The sequence below is a fragment of the Cydia splendana genome, chromosome 5 (genome assembly GCF_910591565.1).
Source record: "Cydia splendana chromosome 5, ilCydSple1.2, whole genome shotgun sequence".
Lineage (NCBI taxonomy): Eukaryota > Metazoa > Arthropoda > Insecta > Lepidoptera > Tortricidae > Cydia > Cydia splendana.
In genome coordinates, this window is record NC_085964.1 from 2,146,548 (window position 1) to 2,173,280 (window position 26,733).

The 26,733-nt window shown below is 38.7% G+C and overlaps 2 protein-coding genes across 2 annotated transcripts; one reads left to right on the forward strand and one right to left on the reverse strand.

Moving 5' to 3' along the window:
* The first annotated feature begins 398 nt into the window (after positions 1-398).
* On the forward strand, positions 399-18,815 carry LOC134790433 (peroxisomal ATPase PEX1-like). Its single transcript, XM_063761213.1, has 14 exons — positions 399-543; positions 1,962-2,180; positions 2,635-2,826; positions 3,647-4,562; positions 5,170-5,410; positions 6,450-6,603; positions 7,646-7,814; positions 11,636-11,784; positions 12,113-12,300; positions 13,885-13,944; positions 14,612-14,798; positions 17,445-17,603; positions 17,854-17,972; positions 18,658-18,815. Exons 1-14 carry the CDS (start codon positions 451-453, stop codon positions 18,743-18,745), a joined length of 2,934 nt encoding a protein of 977 aa, XP_063617283.1. The 5' UTR covers positions 399-450; the 3' UTR covers positions 18,746-18,815.
* Positions 18,816-24,776: 5,961 nt separating this feature from the next.
* On the reverse strand, positions 24,777-25,586 carry LOC134790330 (collectin-10-like). Its single transcript, XM_063761099.1, has 3 exons — positions 25,440-25,586; positions 25,158-25,295; positions 24,777-24,991 (listed from the first exon to the last, which is right to left on the reverse strand). The coding sequence occupies exons 1-3, from the start codon at positions 25,486-25,488 to the stop codon at positions 24,777-24,779; spliced, it is 402 nt and encodes a 133-aa protein (XP_063617169.1). The 5' UTR covers positions 25,489-25,586.
* Positions 25,587-26,733: the final 1,147 nt, after the last annotated feature.

Here is a 26,733-nt window from a genome sequence, read left to right on the forward strand (position 1 = left end):
CCCATGCAAGAAAGAAAATTAAAAAAAAAAAACAAAAAATACCTTAGGTACAAACCGCAACTCTTAACTGAACACCGGTGGACCTTATTACAAAAGGCATAAGGTCCAACGATGTACATACAGTTAACAGTGTGGGCGATGGTACACTCTTTTAAAGCTTTGCACCAAGTTACCAAACATTTTGTCAAACGTTAACTCGGGTCGGTTGTCCATTGAACGGCAATGCAATGAAGGGAATGGGTTCTTTTCCCATGGCAACATTTGTGGGTGCAATAATTTGACAGTGACACTTGATTTGACAGAAGATAAATAATACATAAAAATACCAAACTATGCTTTTTTTTTGAAAAAAAATTGTATTTACATTTAATTTATCCTGCAATAGTGCTTTAATGAATCCTAGTATTCTTCGCTATAGAAGTATTCAAACAAAGTTTAGAGTTTTATATAATGCTCGGAGGAGTGAGATTGCAAGTTACTTACACGCACGAAAAGACTTGTTTTGCTTATTTAAGTTCTAAATACAGTACCAATAATGAACAGGTAGGTACAGTGCTTGACTCCGACAGCGTAGTCCTGAAATATACTATAGAGTAGCTGTTTAAATCAGATACTTAAAGTTTTTAGGTTATTCCTTTGTTTTTGCAATTTCCGATAACAAATAGTACGTAATCTTTATAGGATTAAATATCCTTCAAGGTTATATATGTATATTTCATTAACACTAAAAACATAAGCGAGTTTTGTGCATTGTGTTTGTTTTGTTTTTGTTAATTATATTGTTAGAGTTTTGGGTCAAAGTCCAAACGTTTTCTGTTTTTGACAATTAATGCCTTTCTGCAGGCGTTCTTTAAAGTAAAAGGAATTATTTATTAATAAAGTATTATTTTGTAGGCATTTCAATTTTTAGTACACTCTGTAACCTAATCAGGGGCCTATTTCTCGTACGTTACAAGCTTACATTTAAAATTTCATTGTACAAGTGTGTTTTAATTCTGTTTCTCGTAGGAATGATTACTACAAGTGCTACAAGGCGGCTGTCTAAAGTTAGAAAATAGGTTTGTTTACTATGCAAAAAGGAAATGCAATGGCCATTATAAATGTTATCTTAATGTCAATGTCACTGTTATGCATCATAATCTTAATAAGAAGAAAATAAAATGGCTGACTTGTGTTTTCGGAATATACAAGCATATAATAATACAAGTAGTAATGAAAAGCGTTTCTCAAAATTATCAATTACAAGTGTAAAATCAAACTCAGTTTCGTCAGTCACTCTATGAATGTTTACAAGCTTCAGGGTGGGTCAGTTTTTTTTTATAGTACGGGTGAATTTGTTACAAAATTATTATGTTATTGGTCATTTACTGGTTCTTTCCCAATTATAATCATTTCATAGGAATGAGTTTACTGTTTTTTTTTGGAGGATAAAAAATTTAAATAATATTACTGATTTTAATGAAGTGCATTCAAAACTTACACATTTGAGATCTTAAAAATGCAATATTATTTATTAATCGATTTTTACCAAAAACGCATATTAGCAGTTTATAGAGACTCCTCATTATTTCGTGATAAGTCACAAGCTACAAGTATAAAGTACAGCTTTTGAGAAACGAAATTACTATTTTAGTATATAATATCTACTAGTGTTTGTCAACTTGTGAAACAACAACACTTGTGAAAACTCTTTTATCCCCGCTCTTGTAACAATTATACATTTACGTGAAACGGAAACTTGTAAAAAATATTGAAATACAAGCATTACCATAGATACACACTTGTATTACAAGACTTGTAACGTACGAGAAATAGGCCACAGATAGCAGGATTTTCACAAATGCATGTATTTTTTTAATCTTCTTCCTGGCCATTATTATTCCCATCTCTAGTTGGGGTCGGCCCTCCTTATACCTGATGATTTTGAAGCAGTTCTTTTTTCTCTTTTACAATATTTTCAGGCTCAAAGCATCCAAGTGATCTTCAAAGACCGCCAGCTCCTCCTATGGGTAGTTTACAGCAACAGCGTGTCAGAGGGGCACCTAGCTTGCAACCCGATCCATGGTCGTCTGCTTGGCTTGGATGAGGGGACGGAGGTGTTTGTGTCCCCATATGGGGATGTCAAGGTGCTGGACCAGCTGTATATAGATACCGATAGTCCTGATGATCAGGAGATATTGGTAAGTTAATGTTGAAGTATTCGGTTTTAAAATAGAATTCCTAGATAAAAGTATGTACTTCTTTTTCAATAATTATTCAAGATCATGACATAATATTCAATTTAATTAGGCATTTCGAATATTTGCTGTATACAAATTCTGCTTTATACATTTTTAAATGCGTCACATTCGCACAAGATTATTATTTATTTAGAAATTTAAATCAGGCACCAAGGCCCATATTACAAATACCTTACAGACTAACATATATATGTATTTTATAAACTTAAAACTAAACACTATTTAGTTGACAAACCTGCATGGCTCCATTGCATACAGAGTGTTGTTGTTGTTATTACATACAGTCTTTCTATTTCTTCCCCAAATTCTCGAATCGCTGGCTAAAAGTCATCGGTAAACCTAAAATTGGTTGAACTCTGACAACCAAGGATAAATTATTGAACTCTGACTCCAGGAACACAATGCAGAGCTACTCCAGCTCCGAATCCTCGATCAGCTCCGTCTGGTGGTGTCAGGCCAGAAGTGCGTTGTCTGGATCTCCGTCTCTCTGCCCATCATCTTCACTCCTAAACAGACCGGTTTGCTGGTCAACCAGTCAAGGATTATCGTCAAAGTGGACGCGTTTAATATGCTTCACCACAATTCGGTAAGAAATTGCTATCTTTGAGAGTTCAAGGTCACATTGCCAGCCTAGGCCAATAAAATCATATGTTAATCCATTAATTGAAAAGACAAAATACATTTATTCGTGACAATCGTGACAGTCACAAACATGTACGAACATACACATACATCCTCGCGATGAAGGAACTCAGCCTATTGTTTCAAACGTAATGACAATATGCGTCGTAAGCGCCAGCCGCCATAAAGGTACCTTTTCCCGTGAAACGTCACATATTTCCACGCATGTTTGAGACATAATATCTTCAGGTGACAACCAAAACTCACTAACTACCACCACAAGTTCATATCCATAATGAACCATATTAATACTTAGGGGCTGTCCATAAATTGCGTCATCCGATGTCCAGACTCCCCCCCCCCCCTAATTTGAAATGACGTAATTTATGAATAGCCCCTTAGGCACGGTCATGGTATAATAATATACTCCGCCTGGTACTCCATTCCCGTCTTTTCTAGGTCACCTAACTGACACGGGCCTACGTCATCATGCGACAGCGCTATATGATAATATGCGATAGCGCTATATATAGCGGCCATGTTGTTGTGACGTAGGCCCGTGTCACTCTGGGAATGGAAGACCATGTTTTATTAGACTATGGGCACGGTTGATTTTTGTTTAATATATTTTTAGCAGTTAGTGAGTTTTGCTTGTCATCTGACGATATTATTTATTGTCCAAGCTGATATTAAAAGACTAGAAAAATCTGCATTTAACCATACTAGAACGAAGACTTACTTAGTTATTATTTTTATTTAATTTATGCAAACAATTATATTTACAGGCACCCGCGCTAAACACGTCAAATATAGCAAAAGAAAAAGAAAACCGCTTCAACAACATAGGAATCATCAACCAAGGAATGCTTCGACCTTACCTAAATCCACCAAAGAGGTTATACCTTCGAGCTCTACCCATAGACAGTGATGGGAAAAGAAACTTAATACATCCATACACAGTCTTTATGCACGAGGACTTATTAGAAGCTAAATATAAAAATAGTACTATAATTCTAGCGACAATGAGAAATATACCTTCCATAATTCAAGATACAGATGTTGAAGCTGGTCACAGAGAAATAAATGATCTATGTGTTGAAATTGTTCCCGTAAACAATATTGTCTTTAGAAGTCTATGCCATGAAGTATACAACAGATATATACCGACAGTGCTTATACCAAAGTCCTTAAATTCTATTATTAATATTGAAAATGGAATGAGAATGTATTTAACTATAATAGGAGATAATATAGAACAACCAGATCATGTAGATATAGTGACTTATTCTGAACAGTCACAGAAAGAAGATGATATAATTGAGAAATTTAAAAAATGCGTCATAGACAGCACACATTCCGGTAAAAAGTTACTTATCAATCATGATATGTTAAAGCAAAATCTTCAAATTTGCAATGGATTTCTACAATTTAAATTGAAACCAGAGAGAATAAAATATACATTGCTGAATTCAGAGTCTTTCCGGCAATGTACTGTATCAGCGAAATGTCTTAGTGACACGGATTTCGAGTTTCCTAAAGTTTCTTCGTCAAGCTTTGAGTATGATTGTAAGAATTACTGTAGAGGGTTGAAGTGTACGGAGGAGTTGGTACAGAAGGTTGTGTCGCATCTGTTCTTTGAGATACATAGGGAGGCGACATTTAAAGATGTTTCGGAGATAAAGAGCAATGTGCTTGTCACTGGTGAGTTGTTATTAATTATTTGACTGGGGCGGGTTATTCAAACTGTATTTTTAACTCTTTCTAAAGCACAGGCAAAGAACATAATATAAAATTCATTGTTCTACTATGTAGTGAGGATAGATATAACGATACTTTCAAGATTCAATCATATAACATTACTTCTAGCATTAAAGAATAAGAGAAACAAATGCTCTAATGTTATCTGTATTATGTATGTAACATGTATAGTGCGACATAAAATAGTAGAAATTAAATAAAATGGAACTAAAAAAATTCCATACTAAATTGTTGCCATGTTTAAGCATAATGGTCAAAAATGTGACAGTTACGTAGGAAGTGGCGCCCTCAATAATTTTCTACAAGTTCTTGTTGGACTATAGAGGTGCCAGTATTGGGAAAATATTACCAAAATAGACAAGGTTGCCAATAAATAGGTACCTTCAGACACACATCCAGCCAGTTTGTTTTAGACCGAAATAAATATTAAGCAGATTTTATTCCTCACAGTTCAATATTTAAAAGGCTCGAATATTGTTTGAGTTTATATTATGTATTTAAATATATCTTATACAGTCCAAACACATCTCAAAATTCGATCTTTTTTCAGGCCTCAACGGCACAGGAAAATCCGCTCTCTGCCACATAGTCCAAAAAGACCTTACCGTCTGGTCGCACATACTCCACTGTCGATCCTTACGAAGCCGAAAAGACATTCCCGAGGCCTTAGGCCGCGCTATACTTATGTGTCAAGAGAGAAGTCCCTCAGTATTGATCTGTGATGATATTGATAGTTTAGTGCCACCGAATTTGGAAGGATCTTCGCCGCAAGACATTGCTTATTATCAGAGGTAAGTCACAGAGACCAAAGTCCTTAGACTCCAATAGAGAAAAGATAATCTCGAGGCCTTAGGCCGCGCTATACTTATGTGTCAAGAGAGAAGCCCGTCAGTATTGATCTGTGATGACATTGATAGTTTGGTACCTCCGAATCTAGAAGGATCTTCGCTGCAAGGCATTGCTTATTATCAGAGGTAAGTGATAGAGACCAAAGTCCTTTGACTGCTATAGTAGAAAAGATAATCTCGAGGCCTTAGGCCGCGCTATATTACATAATTCAAGAAATAACCCCTTCAGTATTAAGGGGCCCACAGATTACCAGTTCGCCGGACGATATCAGCCTGTCAGTTGTTCGGAACTGTCACCTTTTGCGTTTAACTGTGATAGGCTCATATCTGGTTATTCTGGTTTAACTGGTAATATGTGGGCCCCTTTAACCTGTGATGATGTTGATAGTTTGGTACCGCCGAATTCAGAAGAATCGTGACCGCTAGATTTAGCTTAATATCATAGGCATATTACTGGTAACAGTTACCAGCTGTATTGTTCTTTTCCACTCTTATGTCATCAGATGCATGAATTGCATAAGATATGAAAACTTTGTAGGAATCTGTCCCCCGAGACTGACAGCTGAAAAAGTGGCGTTGTACCAGTGGGGAGACACTCCTGACTTCGGGCAAACTCGGCTCCGTTCGGCTCAGCATTGCTCCGAGCAATTATTTGGGTTGACACAACTTGACGTCTCTTTGCGTGCACGACCACAGATAAGATAATTGAATTTTGACAACCCTAAATAGTCGAAAGGGATAGTGCCATAAGTTAGAAAGGGATATCATGATTCGACCCTGAATCGCTGTCAAATTTCGGTTTTGCAGGAAGTGTCCTTTCTGTACGGTAGTACTATTAGTTATTCTGTGGTTGTACCGCGTCATACGTTTTGTGGTACGTAACTCAACCCAAGCGTCAACTTTTCACATACTGATTTTATACGTATTATAATTTAAAACGATGTATATTTTTCATAATCGGCAATTTGTATTATTGTTACAGATTGGCGGTAGTAATAAAGCACTTGCTACAAAGTTGCACGGGCGTCGTTGTGCTGCTGACGGCGACCAGCGTCAACGAGTTGCACCCGACGCTGCGCCAGTTCGGGGGCAAGCCGCTGTTCACTGCGCACTTTGCCATACCAGAGTTACAACAGGTATCATATTATAATTATATATTTATCGTAAAAATATCGACACGTGCACACGCACACGCGCACGCACAACATACGCACACGCACACCACACGCACACGCATACGCACAGTATTCTATAGGACAAACCCGCTACAGCTTAAATAGCGTTATGTACAAATATTTGTGTCCCTGTATGTGAGACAATTACATTAAGCATTAGCAAGTGCTATAGTGTACAGTCGCCATCAGATATATCGGAGCGGCCAAGGTGCTCACAAATAAGTGCACACGCCTCTATTTTGTCCAGGCGTTAGAGTGTATCATATAGCGACTGCACACACAACGTCTTTCGGCCTTCGGCCTGATTTGAATCATTATCGAACATTTAAATCTAAACGTCCCTGCGCTGCACTGTGATTTTTGTTTATGATTTCAGGTCAAATTGCCTCTGGTCAAAAGAAATCTGTCATTTCTATCTGATGTATGACATGACATATACACATATCGTCGGTGCGAATAAAAAAATCGCTGTGTTTTTTTACGAGTTTTTTATTTTGGCATATTTTAATTACTTTTTCAATTTGCCGTCGACTCACATAAATATTTTTTTATATCTTTATTAGTTTTGAAAATAACTAACAACATTTGTATAAAAAAAACTACATATGTGATTTTTTAGCACATAATGAAAAAAAAACCGCTTTGTATCATTTCTTGTGCTACGTTACTTTGGCAACAATTCGCTATGTGCAAACTTTACACATGACGATTTTAAGTGAACCAAATTTAAGTCCTGTAGCAAAATTCTGGTTAAAATAATGAATATTGTAAAAATTTAAGAAAAAACTGTTTATTTTCTTCATAAACATCATGTAAAAACTATTGATCTACCAGAAAAAAAATACAGGTGCAACAAATATATTACAAACAGGAAAATAAACAGTTTTTTTGTCTCCTGAAAAGTAGCTAAAAATACATGGCGATTTTTTTATTTGCACAAATGTCATGTCATCTACTTACTCTAAGCTTACTTATACCTCCATGCCTTGACCACAATTTCCAGGAGGAGAGAGTGGAACTCTTCAAACATCTTATCAACAATAAGTTGCGGGAGCAATTTTCAGTGGAAGAAGATGATTTCACAAGATTGGGTGCCGCCACCGCCGGGTTTAGTATACGGGAAATCACTGACCACCTGAATAAGAAGATATTCCAAGCTGTTAAGAAAAAAAGTGAGTAAAAAGCACTTTATTTTAGGTGAAAGTTGAAAATGTCTACACTCCATTTAACCCTCAACGTCAACTAACGCACGCGGTTACAGCCCAATATTAACTTACGGGCATTCCGACAAGTTTCACTTTGGCGCCGCTCACGATAGGCGTAGCGTTCAAAGGGTTAAAGTGAAAGTGTGATCCTGCCACAATAGAGGGTATTACTGCAATGTTCTACCGCCAGAGTGCAGCACTAAGTTAGCTAGTAAACCATAGAGTCACTTATACATACTGTGCCTTAAACTGTTTTTTGACAAGTTTTCACAGTCAATAAAATATGACATTCGGCTCGATTCGGAAAATGAATTAGATTTCTACTAGACTTCAACAAGTTACGATATGGATAATTTAAAGATATTTGTAAGATAGATATGTCAAATTTGACGATTCCGCGATTCTGGAGGTCCTCTTGAACGATTACGACAAGTTATGACTTAGATATCCAAGTCACATCCAGGGTTGGGCAGTATTTCAATTACATGTATTTGAAATACGTATTTGAAATACATTTTTGTATATTGTATTTGTATTTCAAATACTACCTGGAAAAGTATTTTGTATTTGGTATTTCAAATACTGCACTCACATGTATTTTGTATTTCAAATACTTCAAGCATCAAAATACATTTCTACAAAATACATTTAATTAAATTCTATAATCCTAAAATGGAACGTTTATTTAAATACAGTGAAACCTGGTTAAGTGGGACCTGGATAAGTGAGAAACCTCTATAGCTGGGACTCATGGTGCGGTCCCGACACTTTAGCACTGAATTACCTCTATTAGTGAGATAAAACGAACCTCTATAACTGGGATTAGTTGTTGTAATTTTATAGTCTCATTTACCTCTATAATTGAGACAGAGAGTGTATTTTACCTCTTTTACTGAGACTATATTTATAAAATTACATTTTACTAATTGCTTTTTAAGAATTTTATAGGAATTGACCTCTGTATCTGAGATAACGTCAATCGATGACCTCTCTAACTTGGACTTTATTGATCAATTTCCATCTTCTTACTAACTCTTGGTCTATCCGCAAATTTTGCATTTGCTTAATTGTGTCTAAATGACTTCAAGTTTCATTTAGTTACTTTATGTAGTTAAACCTATCGAAGCGAAAGCTCAAATCTTGATAAGTAACACGAATAAACAAATTTTAATTTAATAAATGTCTAAGACGCAATGAAGTCCGTATCAAATTTAATTGAAAAAATCTATCCTTTGGAGAATCATTCAAAATAAGTTCAAAGAAATATTTAAACAGGCTTAAAAAATGTTTAGGGACAAGGATTATTTTACCTTATTTATTTTTGAAGATAATTACAAAATACCTTAACCACCTCTATATCTGATAAATATCCTCTATTCTCACCTCTATTAATGGGACCCTCTGTAAATGAGACAGAAATTTATTTGTACCTGGCTAACTGAGAGCCTGGGTAAGTGGAATACCTCTTTAAGTGAGACAAATCTGCTCGTCCCTTGAAGTCTCACTTATCCAGGTTTCACTGTATAATGTACGACTTGTACGAGGGCAAATACAATGCGCGAGCTATTCTGCGCGGAACTTTTCGTCAACAGCCAGGGTATAGGGTCATAGCAGTAGTTTTCGTCCATGCTCTAGTTTTAGACTACTTGACGGATTAGCAAATAATATATTTCATTTTTAATTTACTACTTGCGAAATATAATTTTGATATCATCATCATCATCATCATCATCAGCCTGGTCTCGTCCACTGCTGGACATAGGCCTCTCCTATTGCACGCCATTGAGCACGATTTGCGGCAACTCTGAACCAGCTCTTGCCAGCCGCCTTGCGAAGGTCATCGCTCCATCTAGTCTTAATAGGGCGTCCTACGCTACGTTTGCCGATGCGCGGTCTCCACTCGGGAACTCGTCTACCCCAACGGTTATCGGTTCTACGGCTAATATGACCGGCCCACTGCCACTTCAGCTTAGCTTGCTAATCCGGTGGGCTATGTCGACGACTTTAGTTCTCTGACGGATAACTTCATTTCGAATACGATCCCTCAAAGAGACTCCGAGCATAGCCCTTTCCATAGCTCGCTGAGCGACTTTGAATTTATGGACCAGTCCTGGTCTGGTCCATAATTTTGATATGTAGACAGATATATAAAAACAAAATTCCTTGAAGTAGAGAGAGGACAGAGAAGCTTAATTAAGGTCATGTATTTCAAACCTTACAGATACCCTACTACTGAGCTTTACAAAATTTCCGAATTACTTTCCATTAGAAAACTATTTGTCCTTCAATCAATTTTAAAATTACATAAGGCCTTACCGTACAACCCTAATCTCATAACTACAGGGAGGCGTAAACAAAATGTAGCACCGATACCTCCTACCAAATCACGATTTGCCAAGATTCAGTTCAGTAAAGTTTCAGCTCACCTATATAACAAAATTAATAAAAAAACTAGATATCTATCCTTTACAGCTATTTAAATGTAAAAAAGTTGTGACGGATTGGTTAAAAACACAAAGCTATGATGAAATTGAGTCTCTCTTATTATAACACATAACCATAACATATAACTATATACCCACCAAATATAGAATAGACGTACATTTGCTCACACTCTCACACTCACGCACGCACGCACACACACACACACACACAAACACACACACACACACACACACACACACACACACACACACACACACACACACACACACACACACACACACACACACACACACACACACACACACACACACACACACACACAAACATTTTTAGGATATTTTGTACTAGATTATAATTTATTCAAAACAAAACTAATTAAATTGTATTAGAAATAGCAGTAGCTAACTAGTTAATATTCCCAATAATAAGTTAATTATATTATTTTTTCTTAGATAACAATATTGTATATTACCTATATTTGTTAATTAAGTTCTAAGCCCTATAGATATTATGGAAGAGCGGAGTCTTCTGTCACAAGTATTTTATACTTACTAGAAGACTTCAACCTTTACACCTGTACCCTCTGTGTTAACAAATAAACATTTTTTCATTTTTTCATTTTTCATATATATATTGTTTCGACATTAAGGATTGAAATCAGTCCAAATTTGTGCAGCAATGTAGGTTTATATTCAAATTTCGTCAAGTGGACGAAAACTAGCGCAATGACCCTATAAGTTTTTAGGAAAGGATATTCGTTAAAAAAAACTAAATGATTAAACAAAAAAATTAAAGGTATTTTGTATTTTGTATTTGAAATACATTATTTTAAACACTGTAATTTGTATTTTGTATTTCAAATACCCGTCACCAAAGTAATTTGTATTTGGTATTTCAAATACTTTTAAAAATGTATTTTGTAATTTGTATTTGAAATACGTGGAAGCCAGTATTTTGCCCAACCCTGGTCACATCTAGTCGATATCTAATGTAGATCTAGTTGATCTCTAAATCGACTCAAGATCTTGTGATTATCTCGAAATCCGAATAGGCCTGATTGATGCATCAAGGCGGTTTGTTAACAAGGGCCTAATCGGGAAACGTGAAAATCTAAATTTAGTTATCTGCCTCTTTATCGCTCGAATATGCAAGATTGATAGTGAGGTTAGATAACGAAATTTCGATTTTCTTTTTTCGCGGTAGACCCTCAGATTGTGATGGATAGTGGTAGTGGCGCCCCCTACGCAGAGTTTTGCGTAATATTCCCTATTAGTGTCATCTGTCATCTTAAAATAAAATCTGCTTTCTGATTCTGACCAATTTTAACCATGGCACTGTTACAGAATCTCATCCATCCGAACCCATGCCCCGGTTAATGGAAAGCGCCATTGCGTCAGAGGAGAAAAACAACGCGTTTGACATCTGGGACTCTGTAGGGGGAATGGAGGGAGTTAAGCAGGAGCTCACTGAATGCATCTTCTGGCCTCTTATGGTGAGTTACAGTAGGTAGCAAATCTAAAACTGGTATATACTTTGGCTAAAATTAATTTGTCAAATAAAATGTCGGTATTTTGGTTAAATCGGTTAAAAATGCTTAAAGTAAGTTTTTAATATATAATTTTAAGAGTCGTTTTCCCCTGGACAATTAACCGTTATCATGACAACGATTGACACTTAATAGTTGACTTACCTTTATACATACAATTTCAAACTTCAATATGTTTGCAGGTACACAAAGTCGTTTATAATCGTTGTTAAGCAGGCAAAATTTTCTTAACTAAATTGGAGTATACATTTGAAAAATCTTTGTTTTTCCGCAGTACCCGGCCCTGTTTCCGTCCCAGTCATGTGGAATCCTCCTATACGGAGCGCCGGGCACCGGCAAGTCGCACATCGGCTCCAGTTTGGCGAGGCTTCACAACATGAGCCTCGTCGTCGTGAAGGGGCCCGAGCTGCTCTCCAAATACATCGGCCAGAGCGAGAAGGCGGTCCGCGACGTGTTCGATAAGTATGCTCGACTGCCCGTCTCACTCATACTTGAATACACCGGCAAGTCGCACATCGGCTACAGTCTGGCGAGACTCCACAACATGAGCCTCGTCGTCGTGAAGGGGCCCGAGCTGCTCTCCAAATACATCGGCCAGAGCGAGAAGGCAGTCCGCGACGTGTTCGATAAGTATGCCCGACTCCCCGTCTCACTCATACTTGAATACACCGACAAGTCGCACATCGGCTCCAGTTTGTCGAGGCTTCACAACATGAGCCTCGTCGTCGTGAAGGGGCCCGAGCTGCTCTCCAAATACATCGGCCAGAGCGAGAAGGCAGTCCGCGACGTGTTCGATAAGTATGCCCGACTGCCCGTCTCACTCATACTTGAATACACCGACAAGTCGCACATCGGCTCCAATCTGGCGAGACTCCACAACATGAGCCTCGTCGTCGTGAAGGGGCCCGAGCTGCTCTCCAAATACATCGGCCAGAGCGAGAAGGCAGTCCGCGACGTGTTCGATAAGTATGCCCGACTGCCCGTCTCACTCATACTTGAATACACCGGCAAGTCTGGTCGGTTCAATAGGCTATTCTACACTTTTTTGAAATAAAGGACCATGGGCAGAAATGTCCCCACCCACCAACAGAAATGAAACATGTCTCATTTAATAGATCTTAGCAACCTGATGATTTTTTACTATGACGAGGATCGCCATATGTATGGGGTTTTCTTGGAAAACCGTGTTTTGTTTTTACATATTTTTTGCTCATTTCATTGAAAGTTTTTGTTTTTTTATTATACTAGTTGATTGATAAACAAGCATGCGGGGCTGCGTGATGGTAAACAGTCACCGCAGCTTATAGACGGATGTAACAACTCATGGTTATCACGTAATACGCGTTACCGACCATGTGACGTAAAGATCTTATGCCACAATACCCAGTAATTGCACTGCCATGTCTCACCCTTCAAACCGGAACACCGCCATGAAAACATAACTGCTTAGGGACAGAAAAAAACCCCATACATAGGGCGATTCTCGTCATAGTAAAAAATCATCAGTTTGCCAAGATCTATTAAATGAGACATGTTTCATTTCTGTTGGTGGGTGGGGACAGTGCCCATACAAATTTGCCCATGGTCCTTTATAAATGTTTGTATGGCTTCGATAGCGAAGTGGTATTTTTTTTCATAGAAATTAAATGCAAAGAAAATTGTTTAAAATTTAAACGATAAATTAAATGATCACGCCAAAAGGCAGCCGCTCGTCTTTATCGTGACGTAATAATAGCAGTGTGGTAAAAAAAACGTCAACTGTGCAGTACAAACTTTTCGCGGTTGTTACACTTGTTTTTGCTATAGTGATCATAAGAAGAAAAACGGTGGTCGGCGGCGTTTTCAGTCACGTGACATAGGTACCTATAATAAAACAACGATTTTAATTTTGAAATTAAAAATAAATCTGGTCTCAAGAAGATATTATCTCTCTCTCTTTCTTTCTCTGTTACTCCCATTGAAATAACTTCGTTCGTATTGTATTTGTTCGTTTACAGCTTATTAATCTGAAGTCTGGAATGTTTATAATTTGCCCTTTTGTTCCAGAGCGGACATGAAGCGGCCGTGCATATTGTTCTTCGATGAGTTCGACAGTCTAGCGCCTAAGTAAGTCGACGCGTTGTAAGTTTATGCCCTGTGTACATATACATACATCAAATTATACTTTAAGTCTCCTTTTACTTGTTCAACCGTACGAACTGTGCTAAATAGTTAGTTTATTAAAACTGGTACACTGCACTTTTCATTCAAATTTGGGAAATTTTATGTTATTTCTACTCGAAATCACGAGCTTTAACAAGTGAGAAGAAGGTGTCCCTAAATATCCATTCATTTTTCTATCTTTCCATTCCGTTAACATCATACTCTAAGTCTATGAAAAATGATAACGGAATAGAAATAATTGATTCTGAGTAGAAATAACATAAAAATGTCCATACGAGTATATTGTGAAGTGTACAACTTTGAATAAGATGGCGCAGCTGTAAAATAAAGCACTTTAATAATTAGTCTGTACTATTACTAGTTATAATTTTTTGCAAATATCAGTCTAGTGGGAGTTTATGGAGTCCTCCCAGATGTGTTTATGTTTTCATTTTTCATAACTTCATATACACTAATCGGGATTGTAACACTGGTATTACCATTTAATGCGTACAGTGAAAAAGATTACACTTTAGAGTGACATCGTCAAATACAAAAAAGTTGCTTGAAATAAAAAAAAACATTACAAATAAAAAAAAACATTCCAAATACAAGCCTGTGTTGTCATCAGACGCGGCCACGACTCCACAGGCGTCACGGACCGCGTGGTGAACCAGCTGCTGGCGCGGCTCGACGGCGCCGAGGGCGGCGCGCGAGGCCCCGTCCTCGCCGCGACCAGCCGCCCCGACCTCATCGACCCTGCCTTACTGCGGCCCGGGAGATTACAGCGGCACATATATTGCGCTCCGCCTGACCAGGTACAACTAGCATCAAACACAACTCGTATTGTTGTTACACTGCTACTAAGTCAGCTGAAGGTGTGGTGCGTGGTGCGTGACTAGGGCATGCAGTACCGGTCCCGGTACCAAGAATTTCATTTCCCGGTTCTGGGCATGGCCGGAACCGGGATTCCCGGTTCTTCCCGGTTTTCAAGGCATCATATGATTATTTTTAAGAAATTGTTTGTGTTAGCGGACAGTCTTCATGATTGACTTATTTTCGTATAAACAATTGCATAATTATCAAACTGCACAACGGGACTTAATCGCGTATTTTAGTTGTGCAGTTTGATAATGTTTAATAATCGTGAAAGTTTAAATCAGTGAATTGCATAATTATTAATAAATGACTTATTTTATAAAAAAAATACATTTTAATTGGCGTTCCAACCTATTTTACTAAATTAACCGGCACACTGCCTCCGCCTGGGCCGAGCCACACGGCCGTAGCGTAGTCGATGCACTCCTCAGCACTATGACGGCACGGCATACAGAAATTAAAATTTCGACCCGAGAACAGATAGATTGCTAATAAATAACATAGTATAGTCCGTCTATGTAACCGGCATAAAAGTACTGAGCAATGTTTCAGATAAAATTGTAATAGATAAATTAGGTGAAATTTTATAATTTACCATTATCCGTAATATCGATTGGAAATATTGAAATGCCTACTTTACCAGGTTAGTTTGTCGGGTAACGGGTTATTTGGGTCCTGTTGGGGTGCTATTATGAAATAGCACCATTATTAAATGTTATTTAATGTCCCGAGCTAAAGTATTAAAACATTACTACTATTGAAATGGGAATAAATAGCCATAGGATGAGAACCGGGAAGTACCGGTACCAGGTCTTCAGTACCGGTTCTTTTGACACTATAAAATTCCCGGGAATTACCGGGAATTTAAGAACCGGGAATTCCCGGGAGCATGCCCTATGCGTGACGACAGTAATCGCTGCGTCCAGTCGCCCCGACCTAATCGACCCTGCCTTACTGCGGCCGGGGAGATTACAGCGGCAGATATACTGCGCTCCGCCTGACCAGGTACAACTAGCATCAAACACAACTCGTATTGTTGTTACACTGCTACTAAGTCAGCTGAAGGTGTGGTGCGTGACGACAGTAATCGCTGCGTCCAGTCGCCCCGACCTAATCGACCCTGCCTTACTGCGGCCGGGGAGATTACAGCGGCAGATATACTGCGCTCCGCCTGACCAGGTACAACTAGCATTAAACACAACTCGTATTGTTGTTACACTGCTACTAAGTCAGCTGAAGGTGTGGTGCGTAACGACAGTAATCGCTGCGTCCAGTCGCCCCGACCTAATCGACCCTGCCTTACTGCGGCCGGGGAGATTACAGCGGCAGATATACTGCGCTCCGCCTGACCAGGTACAACTAGCATTAAACACAACTCGTATTGTTGTTACACTGCTACTAAGTCAGCTGAAGGTGTGGTGCGTGACGACAGTAATCGCTGCGTCCAGTCGCCCCGACCTAATCGACCCTGCCTTACTGCTGCCGGGGAGATTACAGCGGCATATACAGGCTGATTCATGAGACGTGAGCAGGACTAATCCTGCACACTCAGTAACTGATAATTGATCGATCACCGTCGTATTTAGGTAAAACAACCACACTTTTTCCTAATTTCTTTACTTTATGGTGAGGGCAAATTTAATTCTCTACAATCATGGTCACCCTACAAGACCTAATTAATAAATATAAAACCTGTTTGACCATTTTGATTACAAAGAAAATAAACTGTCAAACTTGAGTGAGATACGAGTTTTCAAAAGTAACCAGACCGTGATGACAGTGATGACATTCAATTTGACACAGAATATCGGTAGTTTAGTATTCTAATTTTAGGGTGACCATGCATGTCGTAAATAAATTAATTAGTTTTTTTTCAACACGACTAGAAAATTAACGTTAACCTCACTAACACTGATACGAAACAGTTGCTTATAGTTTACGAAATGCGCAGTGTTAGTCCTGCTCACGTCTCCTGAATCATCTTGTATATTGCGCTCCGCCTGACAAGGTACAACTAGCATCAAAAACTACTCGTATTGTTGTTAGACTGCTATTAGGTCAGCTGAACTTGTGGTGCGTGATCACGGTAATCGCTGCGACCAGACGCAATTACTTAGTCCGCCCTGCATTAAGGCGGCAGGGGTATTACACCAGCATATAAACTGCGGTAGATTATTTACAGTACACCTGGTGCTACATTACGACACCAGGTGCTATAATAAGCACATAACGTAACTACGTCAAAAATTCAAAGGGCCGTATGTGCTGTAAAACGTTGTACGATACACGTGCGAATAGGTGATTCGAAACGAGTGGCGATTTAAACGAATTTTAAAATACGACCGAAGGGAGTGTCCCTTCGGTCGTATTTTAAAATTCGCCACTCGTAGCGAATAATCGAATATCCTATTTTTCGCACTTGTATCGTATAACTATTTGTCAACCCTAATATTCAATGAATCGCAACTTTGATAACGGGGTTTGGTTGTAACTAAAGACGTTTATGAATAACGATAAACAACTGATAAAATCAGTATTAAGTAATAGTAACATAGAGGTACCACATTTTGTTTCATGCCCCACAGAATGACCGTTTTGAAGTGCTTAAAACGCTGAGCAAAAACGTAGTCATCGAGGAAGACGTGGATCTACAACAGTTGGCGGAGGCCACCGAGGGCTACTCACCGGCGGACCTCAAAAGTCTACTGGTCACAGCGCAACTTGGCAGTCTAGAGAAACAGCTGGTGAGATTTACCTGTATAAGTTTATTTTTAAAAGTCGCTGAACAAATGTTAGTCTGAGGAGTATAGCCTACAGTTACAGGCCCCACCCGGGGCCCATTTCTCGAACGGTATTAATCTAATATTAGTAATGTGTTGCTATGGTAACCCACACGATTTAACAGTTCGTGGACTAATATTATTATTCTTATACCGTTCGAGAAATGGGCCCCCGGTAAAATATAAAATCATTAATGTAAATTCGTTGTTTCAGTTGAGTGGAGTAGAGAAAGACTTGCAGTCAGTGGTGGTGAGGAAGACGGACATACAGAGCGCGCTATTGGAGACCAAGCCTTCGCTTTCCAACGAGCAGAGGGTCTTCTACGACATGATGTATGTTGCATTTGTTACGAACGTTGCTATTTATATTATCCTCTTGGGGTTCATTGTCCAAATTCTAGTACAAATTACCTCCAATTAAATTTAAATCTTAATGAAATGGAACAGAGTTGCTTTTATTTTGTTTCGTTCGATTTTAAAACAAAACAAATTCAACTCTATTTTCTAATACCGTTGATTCAAATACGATTGTCAATTTCCCTTGTATGGTGGGCCGCTACTGCCGCTAGAGGATATATCATAATTTTTTGCGGGTTTTTCGCGAATTTATTTTGTTTGCTTTTTTCGTAGACTTTTGACGTAGGTTACTAGGGTCTTGTTCGCGAATAACCGATACCCGACGGAAAATCTATTAAAAAAAGTAAACACATGGCGTTTTGAACACATATTCTGACTTATTGTGTTCAAAGTTCAAAGTTACATTTCTATTTTAGACGGATATTCATTACTTTCATTAGAAAGACTTATTTATAGTAAATTCTTTTATCACTGCATTTTTGTGGCTGTGTGGCTACCTTGCGACCACACATGGCTCCATGGACCATAAATGGCGATTTAAAAAAAATTACAAGAATCCGTTGAGAAATGCGACATATAGAGGAGATCAGCCGAATATTTCACTTTTGCCTAAGCTGAAACGGAGATGCTTCAATATTATAGATTATGTGTTTTGTTGTAGATATAAAAGGTTCAGAGGTGAGAAGCTAACCGCAGACCAGAAACTGATGTCGCGGCAACTGGAGAAGCAGAGAGTCACCTTAGCCTAGTTAAAGATTATTAATTAGATTGATAATTTAATTAATTCATGATTAAAATCGTACCGAGTTTATCAGCCGAAGTAGATGGCGCTGTACGGCGCTACCGCCACATATTTGTAACCCAAACGTAGTCTTAACCTTTTGAACGCCAAACGGCGCATCCATTTGCCGTGCCACTGACGCCACGGGGGAAAAATTTAGTTTTGTGAATAAATAATGCCAACCTAAAAGTGGGGTGTTTTCAGTAGATTTTCATCAAAAAACAATCGACATCAAATGCCGTCTTTGGCGTCGTTGTCACGATTTTGCGTTGACGTCAATTGCCGTCTGTGGCGTTAAAAAGCTTAAGATTAATATTCAAATTTGTGTTACAACTGTTACCGCATAACAGCCGCTACATCATCTGTCATCGTAGCCCGAATGTGTCATATATTTACTCATTTTATATAATCAATGACTTTTTGGCTTAGTACACTCACATCTAAAAATATCGATACGGACAAATTGCGAAAAATATGTATACACATTCATTAAGGTGGTGTATATTTTACCATAATTATGTTTGGCACTTTGTGCGTATCGATATTTTTAGACTCTGTACCCAAGCTTCCTTTCCTACCGTTTACGCACTAGCTCTTAGAATTCGGGGACTGAGGAAGCAAGATTGTAAGGTCAAAGAATTTACTTTCAATACCATTTCGTACAGTCGACGTCAAAAATATGTTTACATTTTTCGCCTTATTACAAAGGACGACGTCAAAAATATGTTTACATTTTTCGCCTTATTACGTCGATTGCACCTTGTCACAGTGAGAATAGTATGAGGTCCCTAGCGACTTTTATATTGATTGTCACTGTGACAAGGTACGAAATGGTACTGAATTTAAATTCTTGGACTGTACCAAAGAGAACTACTACTGTACTTGCGTACTGTCTATGACTGTACTCAAGAAGGCAAAGTTGGTAGAGTTAGACCAAGAAAAGTCTGCAGCGATTTCGATAGCCCACGCAGTGCAAGTGTTATTTTAAACGTCAAACATCTATGAAATTATGACGTATGTGTAACACTTGCACTGCGTGGGCTATCAAAATCGCTGCAGACTTTTCTTGGTCTAATTCTAGTTTCTTGGAGCTTACATTTTAGCAAAAGCTTAATGTTGTGTTTAGTTATATCGCTATTTTATCTGTGGTGCAAAGTCTAGTCTGTAAGCGAAGTTATTTAAGTGAAAAGTTTGTTATAATAGGTGATTTGTATATATTGCAGTTATTTTTTTATTTGAATTATTTATTGTTGAATAAAATATAACAATTGGGATTTTGAAGTGAGTTTTTTATTGTAAAACCCATTGGTGTAAAGTTAGAAAAAATTGTAATGGTACCTAAATGTAAATATAGACTAGAGCAGCTATTCCAATGCTCTTTTAAGGGTTCCGTACCTCAAAAGGAAAAAACGGAACCCTTATAATATAACTCATGAGTCTGTCTGTCTGTCTGTCCCATCCATCCCCCCCTTTATCTCCGAAACTACTGGGTCTAAAATATGGAAAAATACACAAAATAGTTTTTTACCTGTAGATGACAGGAAAACCTATTAGAAATGTGCAGTCAAACGTGAGTCGGACTTAATTACTTAGATTTTGATCCGACCCCTACGGGTTTTTTAAAGACATTTTCCTTCACTTTCCACATAAAAAAAAACACATTGTTAAAAATTGGGTAGGTAATGTACGGAACCCTTGGAACGCGAGTCCGACTCGCACTTGACCGTTTTTTTTTATCGTCATCAAAAACCATTAACATATTCACTGCCAACGCTTTCATAGCTATCGACCCTATCGTTACGCTCTTAGCCAATTCCAGCGTTTTCCCGCTTTGTAGAGGAAAGCGAGACTACGAACAGATTGCGGGTTCGCGGCACTCATGTGTTAAGCTGTTTATTGCATCACTACAAATATTTTCTCACTAAATGTGAGTTTAATATGTGTTCAAAACGCGAAAGTTTTAAATATTAGGTATATTGCATCACTACAACTCAACTATAAGTTGCTATATGTATATAGATAGTTTGGCAATGTTACTACTTATCATCAATATAGGCATTGATTAAAAGACGTTGGTAAAAAGTTGTTTTTAATTTGTGAAACAAACACATAGGTATTACTTACATAGATAATGGGCTAAACTTGTGACCCATGCGTTTCGTGGAAGTAATGCAGTTTAGCAGGAAAACGATTGATTATAGGTATACCTACATCAAACTTCACAGTTTGGCGAGTTTTATATAATATATAAAATGTATTTTTCTCAAAAATGGACGGCAAAGTCGACGTTGCCGTATAAAAATTTGGTCGCGAAGTGCGGAGTTTATGGTCAGTCAAAAATTAAAAAGTTAAAAACATTGCAGTCTCGATTTTGGGACTGCAATGTTGCATACAAATTCCATTATTTGTCGAGTTCCAAACTTTTTAAAAGTTTAAATGGCCATATCAAATGAAGGCACAGGCCCATTAAACAGCCAAACAGATGATTAGTAATAATTATTATAATGTTGGTATCGCGACTATTTAGCTGCCTCAAATAGCTTGGCGTATTTTCGGCAGAAAAATACACTTCTATTATAAAATTTAAAAAATAAAAAGGCGGCAAAGCAAACTTTTTCAATTGTTTCTACTTTTTTCTGTGAAAATATATATGTAAGAACGTTGCTTCTGTAAAATATTCCTATTATATTTATATTTGTTGCACCATTTTTGAGAAAAGCACTATATATGACTCGGCTGGAACGCTACTTGCTGGCTTCGGATTCAATTAAACGGACTCCCAAGGTCGTCCGTTTAAAACGAATCCTCAGCCTGCAAGTAGCTACTTCCGAGCCTCGACAATAATGTACTATTTCTCAAAAATGGACGGCAAAGTCGACTTTGCCGTTTAAAAAATAGGTCGCGAAGCGCGTAGTTTATGGTCAGTCAAAAATTAAAAAGTTAAAAACATTGCAGTCTCGATTTTGGGACTGCAATGTTGCATACAAATTCCATTATTTGTCGAGTTCCAAACTTTTTAAAAGTTGAAATGGCCATATCAAATGAAGGCACAGGCCCATTAAACAGCCAAACAGATGATTAGTACCGCGACTATTTAGCTGTCTCAAATAGGTTGGCGTATTTTCGGCAGAAAAATACACTTCTATTTTTTTATTAAAAAAATAAAAAGGCGGCAAAGCTATTTTTTTCAATTGTTTCTACTTTTTTCTGTGAAAATATATACGTAAGAACGTTGCTTTTGTAAAATATTTCTATGATATTTATATTTTTTTGCACCATTTTTGAGAAAAGCACTATATATGACTCGGCTGGAAGGCTACTTGCTGGCTTCGGATTCAATTAAACGGACTCCCAAGGTCGTCCGTTTAAAACGAATCCTCAGCCTGCAAGTAGCTACTTCCGAGCCTCGACAATAATGTACTATTACTTTATCATGAATAAAAAAACATATATGTATTAAAAAGGTTAAGGCAAAACCTGAGTTCTTGGGTAGGATACGATGACGTCACAACTGTGGGATTCCCACTATGCGTAACATATCCCTCTAATTTATCTTGCATTCATTATTGCGTACATAGTGTGCCCTGATAACCCGCGCGATAACCTGCGCTGCGAGCTGCGCTTCTAATGAAGTTCATTTTGATACCATTGAGTCACACGGACCTGTCGCCGTCCAATCAAAGTTATGTAGTACCTACGTACAGAAAATAGAGCCAGTAGAAGTTTTCTTACTTGCATATTGTCGAATTCCATGATTTTCATATCTTTTTAAAATGAGAGCATTAACTTCGGATGTATGGCGACCAGAGCCGTCTTAAACTATGCTGGGGCCCCTGGGCACATAAGAATTTGGAGCCCTTTTGGAAAGTAAAGAAGGTTAATTAAACTAATATTTTTCTACTATGATCTTCTATTTATTATGAGTAATCAAATATACTGTTACTGTCTGTCCTTCGGGGCCCCCTGAGGATGGGGGCCCTGAGCTCGGGTCCCGTGTGCCCTTAGGGGCTGTCCATAAATTACGTCATCGATTTTTGACGATTTTGGACCCCCCCCCCCCTATAATCATCCAAAAATCATGCTTCAAATGACCCCATTTCCTCCTACTTCATGCTACCGTCATCCGATGTCCAGACCCCCCCCCCCTAATTTGAAATGACGTAATTTATGAATAGCCCCTTATGGTAAAGACGGTAGGTACTGATGGCGACGGCTAGGTTAGTAGATAACTCTTAAAGGGTAAACTCGCACATATATGCGCGTGGTTCATCGCACTGAGCATCGTTGAGAAGTCCGCTAGCAAAAATGGAGCCACAGGTCTCATGTCCTGTGGCGTTGTTGGGCTCATCAGGGCTCCACTCGTTGAATCCGGCCTCGGCGAGCGTGTCACCTATCAAAACATAAGCACAATTAGAGCATATATTTAATAAGCAAAATATTAATATTTAGTCATCTGTGGGCGCAATATCAAAGACAAACTAAAGTTACAAGGTGTACTATCGGTCTACAAAATATATGGATTAACTGCATATCAATAGGTAGTATATTTTCAATACCTAGACAGTGGGGGACAGAACATACTCAATGCGACAAAATTAAAAACACGTTTGGACATTCCTGACAACATTTCGAAAACAACCTACGTGATTTAGTCGGGTTCATTGTTACCCACCATAAAAATTGCGGGCAACAAAAACATCTACGTTACCATGACTTTTTAGAAGTAAGTACCAAGGACAAACAATAATAGCACTCGCTCTTCTACTCCTACTGAAAGTTCCATAAGACCATCCCGTTCGGTCATCCCCCCCCCTCATAACAGATTCAAAGTTATACTATGTATGGTATATAAATAACCCTAACCTATAGGTAACCTAAATCTAGAACGGTCCGCGTTTCTGGGCCGAGGCGTCCGACACTTCTTTTTTTTATAGAAGTGAAGTGATTGAGTAACACGTGATCACCGATCACCTGTTATAGGAAACTCATTTTATCAAAGAATTTGACAATGCAGAATGCAGCTGTTGGTGCAGTTTGCCATCCGACCGTTAGGGGGTCATTTAGACAATGCGAGAACTCGCATGCGAGTTTCATAACATTGCGGGTTTTGATCGGTCGGTTGAATTGCACGTAACCAACAGTCCGCAATGTAAGGGCTGATTTAGACGGCGCGTGAACTTGCGATTTTAGATACATTGAGGACAACTGGTTACATCCAATTCAGCCAACCGATCAAATACCGCAATGTAATGAAACTCGCATGCGAGTTCTCGCACCATGTAAATAGGCTTTAACTAAAATCCATGCCAGTTCGCGCGCCGTCTAAATCAGCCCGTCGCCTGTTTTGCATTCCATGTAGAAAGAATGATATGATCACCGATCCGTCATAGAAAACGAAGTGCCGGTCCCTTCCATCATCATCATTAAACAGTAAATTCCTCACCATTTATTGTAGCCCACACGCCATCAGCGTATTTCATAACTCCAACGTAGGTATGTTCACCTTTTTCTTCCATGGCCAGTATTTCCTTGAGCACAGTGGACTCAGTCTTACTGTTAATGATGGCAAGGTATCCCCCCTGAGCGTGGCAGGTGGCCAGGGCCTTACGCCAGGTCTTCTTACCACCGTAAAACCTATAGCAGCTGCCTGTGCGAGACCCCATATTGTACTCTGAAATCATTTCGATAACATATTGTAGATTCTTAACCAAGGGATGAAAGTCACCCATTTCTGATGCGATGTTTTGGGGGTTAGTTCTAATAATTGAGAATGGCGAATTACAACTGGCCGGAGGAAGCACAAAATCGGGAGTTATGGAGAACCAAGGGATAGGCCTTTGCCCAGCAGTGGGACACTCACACAAATAGGCTAAGAAAAAAAAATATATACGATAAGACCATTAAGAAATCTCAGTAGTATATTTATTTTATAGTCCAGAGCAAAATCGGTTTCATGATACGCATGATGAGCTCCATTAGACTATCGTAATATAGGTAGGTTAGTACATAAAAGTTTCAGTGATGCTCTTACCATGTTCTCCATCTCCACAGTTAATGGTCTTACTGGCCTTCTTGCAGAAGTATGGCAGCACACTCTCGCAGCTAACGTCCTCCATCTTGGCCCCGCCCGTCAGCGCCACGCAGTCCTCGTCCGCATTGTCGTTGTCCGGCTGACCGGCGGCCCAGCCAACCGGGATAGATGACAACGGCACTCCTGCCAAGTCATAATGCCTATAAGTCCCATATTTTAGCACCAGACGCTGCGTACAAGCCAGCCTCTTCTCAACCGATTCTCGTGAAATTTTATGAGCGAGTTCGATAAGTATGTGGAATTTTTTCACATGTTGTAATATTATTCCCATAATAATCCCGTAACTGACCTTCAAGAGACGTGAAGTTTTCCCTGACTAAGATAGAGTTGATCCCGGTGAACACGCTGCGAGTCAGCTTATGGTCATCCATAATGGCCGCCATCACCTGGGCCATGGCATTGGTCGTGGGAGAAGCTAGAACGCCACCTGTAGATTTCGGTTAACATTTAGAAACGCAACCAGATTTCGACAGAGTTTCGTTTAAATAACTATAAAATTTTGCTTAATAAGTGCTTATTTATGTAAATATAATTTATGTGTGATTTATGAATAAATGTAAGACATAATGACCTTCGAGGAGGCAGCGCATGCCCGCGTCCGACCATCTGGCGGGCACCATGTGCAGGCGCAGCCATGCGTCCGCTTCTCGGCTGTACACGTAACCAGAATTGGGGGCGCCAGCGGCATAGTGCGCTCCTGCAACGTAAGAAGGTAACTATAGTAGTACAGTACGTCTACCATCAGTTTTGACATTGACATATACTCTCGCGTTTACGTAACTTACTTTCTATGCATCTCGCTCGTACTCGCATATTAGTGCAAGCGAGATGTACAGAAAGTAAATTACGTAGACGTGAGCGTTATGTCAATGTAAAAACTGGTGGTAGACGTACAGTTGGTATCAATCACGGACCTGTATAAAATGGATGATTCTGTTACTTTTTTAAATAAAGACATTGATTGTCATCCGATGATAAGACAGACTTAGGTTCGGTGGCACCAAACCGTCTGCCACTGTTAAAGCGTTCGCTAAAATTTGTAAGGGTTTCATACTTCACTGTTGTTTGACGTTAATCAGTCTGTTAAAATGTGGTTGGTGCAACTGGGCCTTAGGCGACTACTTAGTGTTGGTTTTGGTATCAACACATTTTAAACGTATAAGTATTAATTTTTAAGTTAAAAATGCTAAAGTACATAAGTTAAATGGAACTCGGGTTTTAAGATGGTTAGGCCCATTTGCACCATTCCATTAACCCGGGGTTAACCGGTTAAACCTGGAGTTGCCATGGTCACCCATACAATTTGACACTAGGTTAACAGTTTAACCGCTTAGCCCTGGGTTAGTGGGATGGTGCAAGTGGGCCTAGATAAATAAAACAATTCAAATTACTTACCGGCAAATAAAATGACACACAAAAGCTTAATCATTTTTTATATAAATTCAACTTTTGTTTGTGGTGTAGTCTTCGCTGTCGCTCGTTAACTGCGTGAACCCATTATATTGCCTGTCTTTATCAACTGGAAAACCCCTGTTTATCAAAACAACCTGGTTTTGACCGACTTAAAAATTTCGAATAAAATGGTTTCAGGAACATCATTTTAACTGTGTAGTGAGGTAGTGACTCACTAATATACAGGGTGGCTAAAAAATAACGGCATTCCCGTTGCCAGGGAGGTTTTGGGATTATACTGAGCAACTTTTACTGTGGGACTAACCTAACCCCGAAATCGTGAAAAAAAAGGCCGTTTCATACATTTTGGCTGGTCCATTTTCTATGCTGGGAGGCTAAAGTTTTTTTTCGCGATTTCGAGGTTGGTCCCATAGTAAAAGTTTCTCAGTATAATCCCAAAACCTCCCTGGCAA

Excerpts from the sequence above, each read along its gene's own strand:
- LOC134790433 (XM_063761213.1), top strand. The coding sequence starts at position 451 with ATGCTCGGAGGAGTGAGATTGCAAGTTACTTACACGCACGAAAAGACT. Across the intron at positions 4,563-5,169 it reads GAGCAATGTGCTTGTCACTG|GCCTCAACGGCACAGGAAAA; the intron begins GTGAGTTGTTAT and ends ATCTTTTTTCAG. Across the intron at positions 13,945-14,611 it reads TTCGACAGTCTAGCGCCTAA|ACGCGGCCACGACTCCACAG; the intron begins GTAAGTCGACGC and ends TGTTGTCATCAG.
- LOC134790330 (XM_063761099.1), bottom strand. The coding sequence starts at position 25,488 with ATGGTGCCCGCCAGATGGTCGGACGCGGGCATGCGCTGCCTCCTCGAA. Across the intron at positions 25,296-25,439 it reads CATGCGCTGCCTCCTCGAAG|GTGGCGTTCTAGCTTCTCCC; the intron begins GTCATTATGTCT and ends CGAAATCTACAG. Across the intron at positions 24,992-25,157 it reads AAACTTCACGTCTCTTGAAG|GAGTGCCGTTGTCATCTATC; the intron begins GTCAGTTACGGG and ends ATGACTTGGCAG.